At 37.3% G+C, this 12536-nt stretch overlaps 1 protein-coding gene across 2 annotated transcripts in view; it reads right to left on the reverse strand.

The window, feature by feature from the left end:
* LOC307164375 (tripartite motif-containing protein 16-like) overlaps positions 1-12536 on the reverse strand; it is a 32084-nt gene that overhangs the window by 2468 nt on the left and 17080 nt on the right. Inside the window, exons 3-7 of one of the 2 annotated variants that reach the window (XM_079881173.1) lie at positions 12383-12445; positions 11946-12042; positions 7638-7954; positions 3306-3401; positions 2718-2981 (exon numbers count right to left, since the gene is read on the reverse strand). In XM_079881173.1, the coding sequence (XP_079737299.1) occupies positions 2718-2981; positions 3306-3401; positions 7638-7954; positions 11946-11979 (711 nt within the window). In that variant the 5' untranslated portion in view covers positions 11980-12042; positions 12383-12445. The remainder of the gene's footprint in view (positions 1-2717; positions 2982-3305; positions 3402-7637; positions 7955-11945; positions 12043-12382; positions 12446-12536) is intronic. The other variant, XM_079881172.1, reaches the window with a different exon arrangement.

The raw sequence follows: 12536 nt of genomic DNA on the forward strand, positions 1-12536 counted from the left end.
CGTTCGCGCACACAAAAAAGTCTTCGAAGGCAGGCACTTCGAAGAGGTTCTGATGCTGGGAGACGGTGTAATGAAGCATGTGGGTTACTACATCCAACAACCGAACATTTTGACTTACCCTCCCGTAAGTTCTGCATCTTTGAGCTTGGACTACAAAATCATAGCGAGAAATAAAAATGGCGGATTGCTCGAAGTGTTGGGCCGGAAGTCAATGTCCTTATTTGGCAGTTCCGCTGCAAATACTGTGACGTAATTGTTCACAAAACGTCATAGAGAATAGAAAAATCGGAACAGGTTGAAAAATATGACCAAAACAGAATATAAAGATATCAACGAAGCACCTGAAGAGACTAATTTCAAATTTTCTATACTTCTAAACACTAAAAATATACAACAAAATGCATTTAAGGGCTAAAAAAGTGGATTTAGCATGATATGTCCCCTTTAAATAAAAATCAATGTAATTTATTTTATACAGGGAAGTCAACGCAGTGTTTTATGTTTCCAATAAGTCAAAACAACAGAATCTGCTTTATAAGTTCAGCTAAGACAACTTTGCATTTCAAGCCAACTAAACTGCAAAAAGAAGCCTGCACACTCTAAAGGCCCCAGATAAATAAAGCCAAATCAAAGAACGAAGAGGTGTGACATCATTTCGAGCCAAATCAGGTCAAAACAAAGTTAGTCTTGAGTTTGTTTCAGGACTTCGAAACAGCTTGGAAAAGCTGAAAAGTTCACACTGGGTTTGAACGACCATTGGTCTGTGGTGTTTAAATAATAGGTAGTTGGTGTGGTCTGTCACTCCTCAAAATGGAAATATTTTCCAGTTAATTTCTTTTGATCAGTCTGTCGAGGTCAGACATCTGCAAATAAAAATGTTTTAACCGTCATGAAACGAACATTGGTTTCCAGACTGCCCAATACAACCAAAGGAAACACTGTTCCATAATGCTGACCAAATATTTTCAATAAAACCAACATCTAAATTTCTGTTAATTCTCAAAGAGAACTTCTGCTGAGATATTGAGAGATTTATTGTCTTCTTTTATTTCCAGTTGATTTCAGGCTGTTATAGTTGTTGTGTTTCATTTTCTGTGAGTGCAAGCATGATGTTAAACCAACATCACATTGTAACATTGATTCAATGCCAATTGAGCGGCAATGGGCTTTATGCACAGCTCCACTACTTCCTGAACTTCAGGCAGGTCCTCTGTTTCCTGTCTGACATTATTGGACAAACTGATTAATCCAGGTGGTCAGGCACACCTGGATTAATCAGTTTGTCCAATAATGTCAGACAGGAAACAAAGGACCTGCCTGAAGTTCAGGAAGTAGTGCAGCTGTGCATAAAGCCCATTCCTTATGTGTTATTCCATACATATTACAATATTTTAAGTTAACACATACTGTTAAATGGTTAGTTCACCCAAAAATGAAAATTCTGTCAGTAATTACTCACCCTCATGTTGTTCCAACCCCATAAGACTTTCGCTCATCTTCGGAACACAAATTAAGATATTTTTGATTAAATCTGAGAGCTGGATCACTCCTCCATAGGCTTCTTAAGGGATTGAAACTTGCTGGCCCAGAATAGTTATTAAAGACATCGTTAATATAGTCCAAGTGACTACAGTGGCTCAACCATATGTTTATCAAGCGACGAGAATACTTTTTGTGCGCAAAAAAACAAACAAAACTAACGACTTTATTCCACTATTCATTATGTTCTCCGTGGGTCTGAGTGTGTTTACTTAGTAAATCTGCGCAGCGCGTCTGTGTTGCACGTCGTTACGGTATATGCCAGTTCCCTAACCAGTAAGCTCTCAGCACCATACATTTTAAAATATATCACTCAGCCCAGGATGAGTTTTTGCATTCGGGTGGCTGGGAGAAACAGCCTTGCACATGACATGTGAGGAAAAATACAGGCCTATATACGTAAATCATGGCCACAAATGAAGAATTCGTTCCTACAACTTAATTTCATTTTAATAAATCATGGCCAGGTTGTTCCCCTTTTTACATTTAATAAATAAATCATGTGAATGTGAACAATTTATCATAAATAAATTGTTCACATTGCACAATTTTCAAAGTAGTCAGGTCACTGTTCTTTTCACACCGCATGACTATCTGGAGTAACATTCAGTTGCTGCTGTGTTCACACTGATTGATCGGGGACAGGTGGTTTCACATTGCATGACTCTACAGGACGAATCGCAGACAACTCTGTCTGGTCCGCAATTACGTTTCACATCCAAACACATGATTGCCTGCAAGAAGATTGCGATCCAAATTGTCTGTGCGCTGATATGCAGTGAAAATGATAAATAAATAAAAAAAGATTATGCAGTAGGAAATGGTTGGTGAGACGCGGGGAGCAAGTTAGTTCTGAGAGTTGGAGGTAAATAAATACATTTGCAATGTGCTGCTGTTGTGGCTGGTTTCGCTTCTGTTTGATATAATTGTAAAGCTTAGCAGCTCGCAGTCTCCGCTCTAATTTATACCAAAAGTGTTATGTCGTGTTGAGTTCAGGACTCTGTGCAGGCCAGTCAAGTTCCTCCACACCAAACTCGCTCATCCATGTCTTTATGGACCTTGCTTTGTGCACTGATGCGCAGTCATGTTAGAACAGAAAGGTTAATCCCCAAAATGTTTCCACAAATTTGGGAGCAAGTTGACTAAACTTACAATTTTAAGGAAGGATGAACACTTACTTTTTTAAGTTGAAACAATTTTTTTATAGTTTGGAGGAAATGAACATGATCGTGTGTGAGTGAAAGCTGCTTCAGCTCAGCGTCTCTCCTCCTCAGATCATCGATCTCCTGCTCCAGATGCTCCAGTTGTTCTTCAGCTCGACTGACTGCAGATCTTTCCTGATCTCTGATCAGCTGCTTCACCTCAGAGCAACGACTCTCAAAAGAGTGGATGAGCTCAGTGAAGATCCTCTCACTGTCCTCCACTGCTCTCTGTGCAGAACGCTGTTATAAGACACACATTAAAATCAGTTCATGATTTCATTCTGTCCTATAATCCTAACATGAAGGATAGTTGTGGTGACACCCAGGCATGTGGTGCAACATCAACAACTATCACAATGTTATTGTCATGCTTTTTTGTGCCCAAGAGTGAATCACTATCCACTTTTGTTGCATTGAAAAAGAGCAGCCTAGACTTTCCTCAAGACATCTCTTCTTGTCTTTTATGAAAACAAAAATAAAAAATAATCAGGCTGAAAAAAATGACAAGATTTACCTTTTTCTTGTACATGCATTTCCTTCCATTTGATTTTTTTCAAATCTCACCTTATAAGACGCCACAGCCTCTCTCAGCTCCTGAATGTATTTCTCGTTCTTCTGGATTTTCAGTTGATGTTCTGTCTGAATCTCCTCCAAATATCTCTGAATGAAACACAAATATGTTCAGGATTGAATAAATCACCAGACTCTTTACCAGCATTACCAGCTTCACTTATTACTAACCAAACTGACTTTATTTTGGTCATACGGCTATAGAAGTGTTTATTGAGATTTAACAGAGGTTTAACTCTAATGTGTTTCATTTAAAGTCACCATAACAGTGATTAGTGTTTCCAGTAGTTGGGTTCTTAACTCTTAAAGGGACACTATGCAAGTCTGAGTGTTTTTTCTCTACGAGCTCCCCCTAGTGTCTGGTAGTATAATGCTTTCAAACACTCTGTCGTAAAAACGAACTGTTGTCCCTCCCCCCTTGCCACGAGCAACCCAGCTGATCAGCTGTCAACCCAGCTGAGCAGAGGAACCGGCTATTTCAAAACCAGTTATGTCTACCGAGGCAAGTAAAGCAATACTTTCTTTCCAACTGATGGTGATTTTTTTTTATTTATTGTGTTGTCATGCATACTAGTATTTTTACCGGGAACGAACGATATGAACGAGGCGAACTACTGCTTTCGTGTTTGTTTGTTTGTTTGTTTTTGGGAGAATGGGCATGAGCATAAAAAAATTATATATATCGTAGGCTAATATTTGTCTAAAGTTATATTAGCAAGGTCTATAAGTTCATCTGGTAGAATGATGGTTTACCTTTGCTTGTCTAAGAAAACATCAGAACGTTTTTTCTAGCTCGATCATGATATGTGCAACATTTTGCGCGTCTGATATTGCCTACTATCAGACGCGTTGACTTAGTGACATAAAATAAAAGTGTAAGTTACACAAATAAAACCGACAGAGGAACGGCCAAACAACTACAGAAATCAAACATGTTTGCTATGACAATGCTAACATCAAAGTTATAGTATCTAGCGTACTAGTAAGCCCCTAACAGACAGCGATCATAATAAAAACCTTTACAGACAATAGCAAACATCCTGAGGTCGCAATTACTTGAAATTTAAATATTAAACGCAGTTTATTCCAAAGATACTTAACTTACAAGTGCAACAGCAGGATCAGCATCCGTTTTGCAGGCTTCTGTTTCTCTCAGTTCTCACCATTCTGAAAAAGCCGGTCCGATATATTTACTCGAGTCTGACTTCTTGCTCGGTCAGTCTCCCGTTTCCTCTTTCGTTGGTCCTCCGACAAAGATTTCCTAGCTTTCTGCTTCTTTTTTACAGGCTCAGCCTCAGCCATAACTAAATCTATCGTTGCCCTTTGCTTATAGCTAGCCCGCCGGTGCTTGAATAGGGGCGTGTACGTGTGCAGTGCCGTCAAGCAATTCGTTACATCGCGAGACCTGATATCACGCGATACTTCCTGACACCGACCCGCGTCCCAAAGTTGCAAGTGAGTTTTTTCCGCTCTCGGGCACCAGGGGGGTGCGAAACCACCACCATTCAACCCGAAATAAGTAATATAACCATTCCACTGACTCCGAAGCTGTTCAGTTAAGGTTAAAAAGTTACCTAGAGCACCTTTAAAGGAGCATTGCGTAGGTTCTGAAATTTCTAACGGTTACTGACACCAGTGGCCGTTAGAGGAACTGCAGCCAGTCTCATGCTCGTTCTCGGTGCGCACACGCGTCGCTCATACGAGCACGACCACATCAACCAGGGTTGCCGCAGCAACCACTGACGGCTCATAGAGATTCACCAGCATAATGTTTGAGGTAAGAAAACACCATTTGAAAACACTACCGATTGCCGCTGCTTACTAATAATGGCTGCCGTGCCGTACGGATGTAAGCCCAAGTAGACAAGAACGCGCATGACGTCACATTTTGTGAATTTTCGCGCCGATTCGGGCCCGACTCCTCCACACACAATTGAGCCTACAGGCTGTTAGAGGCAACCGTGGTGGACAGTCAATGTGTCATTCTTTTTATTACATCATGGTTGGCCCATACATGTACAAATGAAAACTCTATCTTAAAGATTTTTTTAAGTAAAAACCTCCACATAGCTCCTTTAATATATCTTTTGTCTTTTTTGGTCGCTATGACAGTGTGTTTGTCACACACATTTGCAGCAGCAAAGAAAGCTAAAGTAAAATGAGATCAGGTGATGATGGTTTCCTGTTGATGGTTTTATAATCATCATGAAATAACCTGTATCACTGATGTCTTTGGAATCTAACAATTGTGTTGATCCATTAATATTTTCACATCACAAACCCTGTGTTACTGCAGCATGAGATCCAGGAATATTATAACAATCAGTTAGAAGATTTTAACAAACATGAGCATGGAAAAGTTAATTTATGATGACACACACAGACATCAACAATTAGTGTAGGAATCTCAACAATGGTGACAATCAAAAGTACCTTACTGCAATGCATGCTGGGTACCAGCATAGTACAAAACTCCCAGCATGCACTGCAACATGAATAAATAAATAAATTATGAAGCTGAATTGTCCTATAATTTTGTTTATTTCTAAATATTTTATTTTATTTTTTACTGTAGTTTTTGTTGTGAATTAGTAGCTTTTCAGTGATGTTCAGGGGCCGTATTCACAAAGCATTTTATCTTACCACTAGGAGTACTCCTAAATCGCACTAAAATATTTTAGCTAGGAGTTTTCTCTTTAAAGTTTTTCACAACGCCTTTCAGACCTACTCTTAGTAAAGGAAAATGACAACTCCTAAATAAGAGTGAGTCTTTTGTTGCTATGGATGACGTCATTACTCATGCACGAGCTTGACTGAAGTGAGTGACCACCTTGATTGGCTGATGATTGTAACGCGGGAATGATTCCAAACACAATCCCTACGATGATGAGTGACAGGTGACAGGTCTGAGAATGCGTGCGCTACACAAGTAGTGCGAAGGACGGAAGATGATGAATAACTGAATAAATAGCCTAAATGAATAAAGAGGAAGGCAAAACAAATAGCCTATAGCCTAATGAAACATATGGATTGATGCAATATCTTTGAAACATTATTGAATTAATCTGTCACTATGCCTCTGCCTACGTTTGCACAGAGAAGAACATTTTAATTTGATTCACAATGATACGTTACAATTAGTTTACATGCAATGAGTAGCCTAGTTTTGGTTGTTGTTGGTGGCGTTATTGCATCCCTAGTTATGCCTACAATGCAGAATTGTTCCCTCGCGATTGGAAGCTCCTGTAGCCGTCGCATACGCATTTCAAAACATCGCAACGTGAAATGCCACAAAAAGCGGTTTGTGAATAGGTCTTAGTGAGTTAGGAGTCCTCTCGACTTCTTTTAAGCTGTCCCAGGCTTAGGTGCTATACTTTTAGGGCTAAAATGCTTCGTGAATTACTCTTAGTGAAAAAAATTAGGAGTCCTAAAATTTTTAGGAGTTGCTCCTAAATTCGCCAGTTAGGAGCTACTTTTAGCCTTAAAATTCTTTGTGAATACGGCCCCTGAATTGATCTGTTTATCTGAATATTTGTGATTGTCACCATTGTTGTGATTCATGGTGCATCATTCGACGCTGCATGTGGGCCACATTCACATTCCACAAACGCCAGATGTCTGGGTCTGACTGTGAGCATTTTTGAGAGTCCTACTGTTTTTGAGTCATCCATGAACTGTGCCAGAGTGAGAGACATTGATTTCTTTTCGCAAATTATTTAAGTGCACTTGTTAGTATGCGAGAATGCGTCTGTGAACTGAACAATAGGTTTTGGAGGAGTGATTTTTATATATATATATTTTTATAAATTATATATATATATATAATTTATTTATTTTATTTTTTTTTTTTTTACTGACTTTCGCCTATGATCAAGAATTTTTTTTTGAGAGACATTCTTTTTGTGTGATTCAGATCATTCAGAGTGTCAATTTGAACTGTGTTTGTGATAACTGAGTCAAATGGAAATTGATTCATAGGAATCATTTGAGTGAATTGAGGTTATCTTTGAAATGGGTTATTTGGAATGAACTAGCCTATAAGAGTTATCAACATCCAGTGTTGTTTACATATAGTAATCGTTACATAACCCTAACAATCGTTGTCGTTACATATAGTAATGTCTTACTACAAATGATGGTTTTATTATTTAGTTAAATTAATAAAGGATTTGTCATTTTGTTTGGTGTTTGTGTAACTTATTTGGGCTTTTTATAGATTTTTACTACGTAATTATCTTAATGAAACTATTGACAACATCCACAATTGCATAATATTGCACAATTGCACAAAAGCATATAGCCATCAACAAGTCTTTAAGTTCATACCTGTTTCTCTGTCCTCGCTGCTGCAGTTGATACAGTGTCATGATTTTTGTGTTCATCCACGAAACACACCACACAGATACACCGCTGGTCGGTACGGCAGTAAATCTCCAGCATTTTATCATGTTGAGGACAGATCATCTCATGTAGTCGTCCAGTGGCGTCCATCAGATTGTGTCCTTTACCTCTGAAGAGACTATCATGCTGTTCAAGGTGAATTTGACAGTAAGAGCTTCGACACTCCAGACACGACTTCACTGCTTTCTGATAATTTCCAGTGCAGGAGTCGCACTGCACATCTCCAGATCCAGTGTGAGGAACTGCAGGAGCAGGAACAGATTGGAGTCTTATATTCATTAGTATCTCCACCATTTCAGTGATCACCACATTATTATTTAAAACCGGTCTTGGTGTGAAGGTCTATTTGCATAATGGACATCTGTAGATTCCCCAGTTAACACATTGATCTCACAGTGATCTCTCCATATGATCACAATGTGAGGTCACAGTGAGCTAAAAGTGTAACCTCACTCGCTGTGTGCTCATATTATGGCCACAATGTGAAATCATCCCTTATTGGACGTGGACTTCAATATCGCTCAGACGTCAAATTTTGGTTGAAAATGAAAATTGGGTTGACGTCTAAACATTTGTTTGACAAGGGAAAGAGAAAAGAAAAGAGAAACACAACAACATCTGACTTCCAGCCACAGTCTAAGATGAAATCAACTGAAGAGAAAAGAAGACATTAAATCTGTGAAGATCTCAGCAGAGGAGGATTAAACAACTCCACAAACAGCATTACCAGCTTCACTTATTACTAACCAGACTTACTTTATTTCTGTCAGATGTCTATGTTATTTTTGAGAATTAACTGAGGTTTAGATGTTGATGATTATTGAAAATGTGTGGCCATCATTATGGTGATCAGTGTTTCATTTAGTTGACCAGTTTTACCCTTGGCATTTTACGTGAGTTTTTGGTCTTTGTAATAGTGCTTACCAAAATAAATAATTCGTTGCAAAGGAAACCAGAAACAAAGATGATCCAGTAATAATAGTTTTCAGTATCGTAAAGTAGAATAATTCACTAATATATACCTGACTAAAAGTGGTTATTTGTTGTAAAAAAAAAAAAAAATATATTCACCAACAATATTTGCTTGCAACAGATCAGACATTCTGAATTACATTTTAAAATACATTATGGGAAAAAAATCTTCAGACATCAAGCATCAACATATGAATCTCAACAATGGTGACATGCTTCATGCCGCAATGCATGCTGGGAGTCATCATAGTATAAAACTCATGGCTCCCAGCATGCATTGCAGCATGAAGCATGTCACTATTGTTGAGATGCATATGTTGATTCTTGATGTCTATGGGTGTCTTAAAAAATTCCTACAATGTATTTGAAAATCTATTTTCAGAATGTCTGATCTGTGGCGAGAAACTTTTGTTGGTGAATATAATCTGTTAATAACAAATAAGCACTTTTGGTCAGGAACAAGATCAGTGACTTATTCTACTTTATGGTGCTGAAAACTATATCACCTGATCGTCTCTGTTTCCAGCTTTCTTTGCAACAAATTATGTGTTTTGGAAAACGCTGTTATAAAGATAACAAACTCACATCAAAAGCTAAGAGTCAAACTGCCCAACTAAAGGAAACACTGATCACAATATTGGTGACCAAACATTTTCAATAAACCATCAACACCTAAACCTCTGTTAATTATCAAAAATAACTTTTATAGCCGTCTGACAGAAGACACAAGTCAGTTAGTAATAAGTGAAGCTGGTAATGCTGTTTGTGGAGTTGTTTAATCCTCCTCTGCTGAGATCTTCACAGATTTAATGTCTTTTATCTTCAAGTGATTTCATCTAAGGTTGTGGCTGAAGTCAGTTGTAGTTCTTGTGTTTCTCTTTTCTTCAATTATTCTGCTTGTTACCAGCAGGTGTTCATCACTAATGCCAAATCATCACTTAATTAATCCCTTAATTATCTATTTAACTTTAACCCCCTGAGGTCGACAATCGCGCCGGCGCGATAGGCTCGCTTTTTTTCAGTTCAGTTCAAAAGAAATTAATTTTGCTCTGTTGACTTTGATATTACAAGTAAGTTTCATACATCAATCGATTCTGTTAAATGTGTATTATTTTTGTGTATACTCACAATAAAAACAAAGTGTTGTGCTTTTTGCCAAATAAAGAAAAATAAACGTGATGCGAGTTCTGCCTTCTCTCTGTCAGTGAAGACCATTCTGAAACGCGTCCGAAAATGAACTGTAACTCAGCGAATACTCAGTCAAACATGCATACAGACACACAGGCATGAAGCTTGAATTCTCTTCTTTTAAATGAGGTAATTTATATAAAAAACAAATATTCTCATCTTGTGAAATCTGTATTAAAAGAGAGCGATTCCAGTCGAGCTAATTAGAGCTCATTCAAATGTAATGTGACTCCGCCCACGGAGAGCGCGTGCTATTCAAACGCAAATTACTGAGGCAATCCAAGCAAACCTGTGAACGCCCCCATATCAGCTCGAGAAAACACAAGTTTAATCATATCATTGTAGCCTACGTGTTTACACCATCTGGCAGCGCTGTGAGGAATAATAATAATGGAAAATCTACCTCAGAGTGCGGGTATTGCAGGAGAGAGGATCCGAATATGTAGTAAGTTTTTTTTCCTTCTCAAGTTAATCGCGTTTCTGTGAATGAATGAACGGCAGCCGCAGAGATGCGCGCTGTTTATCACAGCTCGCAAAAAGACAGTTTAAATTTAAATTGCGTCTCTGTGTGAATGAATGATGATGTTTTAGCAAACTGTATTGCTATACTGAGTTGAGTAAAAATCGACAGAAATATGTTGAAATAAAATGTAGGCTATTTGTATAAGCAACGTATTAAACTGAAAATTAACATTTATATGCCCTAATATTTCATGAAAACAACGTTACAGTCAGGCGTTTCTGTTTGTGCATGAATGTTTCGATTTTAGCAAACTGTATTGCTATACTGAGTAAAAATCGACTGAAATATGTTGAAATAAAATGTATTTGTATAACCAACGTATTAAACTGCAAATTAACATTTATATTTCTTATAATAAAAATGAAAGACCTATGTTACAGACATATGAAAGACAACATTTCGTTGATTAGTTTTGGATAGATTATACATTTTTACTGTAAAATATCTGCCACCTCAAATAAGCTTTTGTTTGCTAATTTTTGCTCATGTTAAATATAGTATGTTTTGTCAAAAATAAAGTAATCAAATAATCAATCAAATCCTTAACTTTGAAATATGTATGATAAAATGTATACTTTAGTTTTTACAAAGAAAGATTACACTTGAATTGTTGTTGTAATTGTAACCTTTTTAATAAAAAAATAAATTTACAAGGTAGATGTAAACAAACTATTAAAAGGTAAATATAAGCCTTTCCTTTAAATAATTTTTATTGTGTTTTATCAGTGACAAATTTGGGGAGAGGATAAATATTCCAAAACAATTACTAGACATGTTTTCCTTGGATATTATAGGCTAAATTGCAAGCACAATATGTGGAAACATAAAAAAGAATTGAGATGCTTCCAACTGTTGCTCTTGCATTCTTGTGGTTCAGTGACTCACCTGAATGAATGGCTAATTAAGTATGCAGGCCCCATTGTCTCCTCAGGTGTGAACCACTAAATATGCATGATCATCCCACTCCGCATATTGCCTTTCCAAACAGAAAGTGCTTTGCAAAATTCAAATAAATGTATTGTGTTATGTGAATGATAAGGCAGGGTGATTTTCACATCATTTTGAAGAAAAAACACTAGGTGATGACATCCATTAGACAAAAGTCTTATTGGCACATATTTAGAATGTGTTTTATGGCCTTATTTCAGAAACTTTAGTTTTTAGTTTTTTCAATAACCACGCATAAACATTATTCTCTCAAAAATGCAGACATGTACATTATTGTTGCTCACATATTATGGTAGCCCTGTTTGTGCTATATAGAGTGAATTTACACCTTTGCCATTAATATGTTTATAAGCAACTGAAAAAAGCACAAATGTCAGGGCATGTCAGAACATCTCAAGGACCCCAAAAACACCTTAGACCCCAGAGGGTTAACTCTGATTCAGAGTTACTTTACACTTTTTAGAGTGGGTGCAAATGTTCTCTGAGCAGAGTTAATTTAGCTCTGGGATTTTGCTGTGCATAAAACTATCACTTGCAGACAGAAACAGTGGTGAATTGTACTATATGTATATTGTCATTGATATTGTTATCGCAATAAATACCAGAAAATATTGTGATATAGTCCATATCGCCCATCCCTAATTTGTAGGTCTCTTCTCATGCTGATTAGATAGATCATTTGAACGTGCTCCTCCCAAACTTTGTCAATAAAACATAATTAAGAAAAAATGTTAATCCATAGGTCATTTATAGTGTGATTTTGAAATACAGTGTTATCTTCCTTAAGTCATTTTACTGGTCTTTAGTTATGTAATTTGATTATGCATTGATGAAAAAGCAAACACATTTATAGCTTAAGAGGGAGGGGATCTAGTACTCTGCAATAACCACTAGAATCAGGAATCACTGTAAACAAGAGTAACTAATTGTGTGATGCCATTGCCACATGATTTTTTTTTTTTAATGAATTCTTCAAAGCCACATCTGTAGGAATAAAACCAAATTAAGGGTTTCTCTGTATACAGTGATCATTATTTACCCCCCATCGGTTTTGAAATGGCTCCAACAGGCTTTGGATCCTCAGTACTGCCCTCAGCCTGAGCTGTGTGAGAAAAAAAGAGGTCAGAATGAAAATACAGTAACAATAAACCACTCAAATACAGCACAGCAAAAAGGAAGGTTTGACCTGAAAG

This window comes from Squalius cephalus (assembly GCF_949319135.1).
Source record: "Squalius cephalus genome assembly, chromosome: 1".
In the NCBI taxonomy this organism is placed as follows: Eukaryota; Metazoa; Chordata; class Actinopteri; order Cypriniformes; family Leuciscidae; genus Squalius; species Squalius cephalus.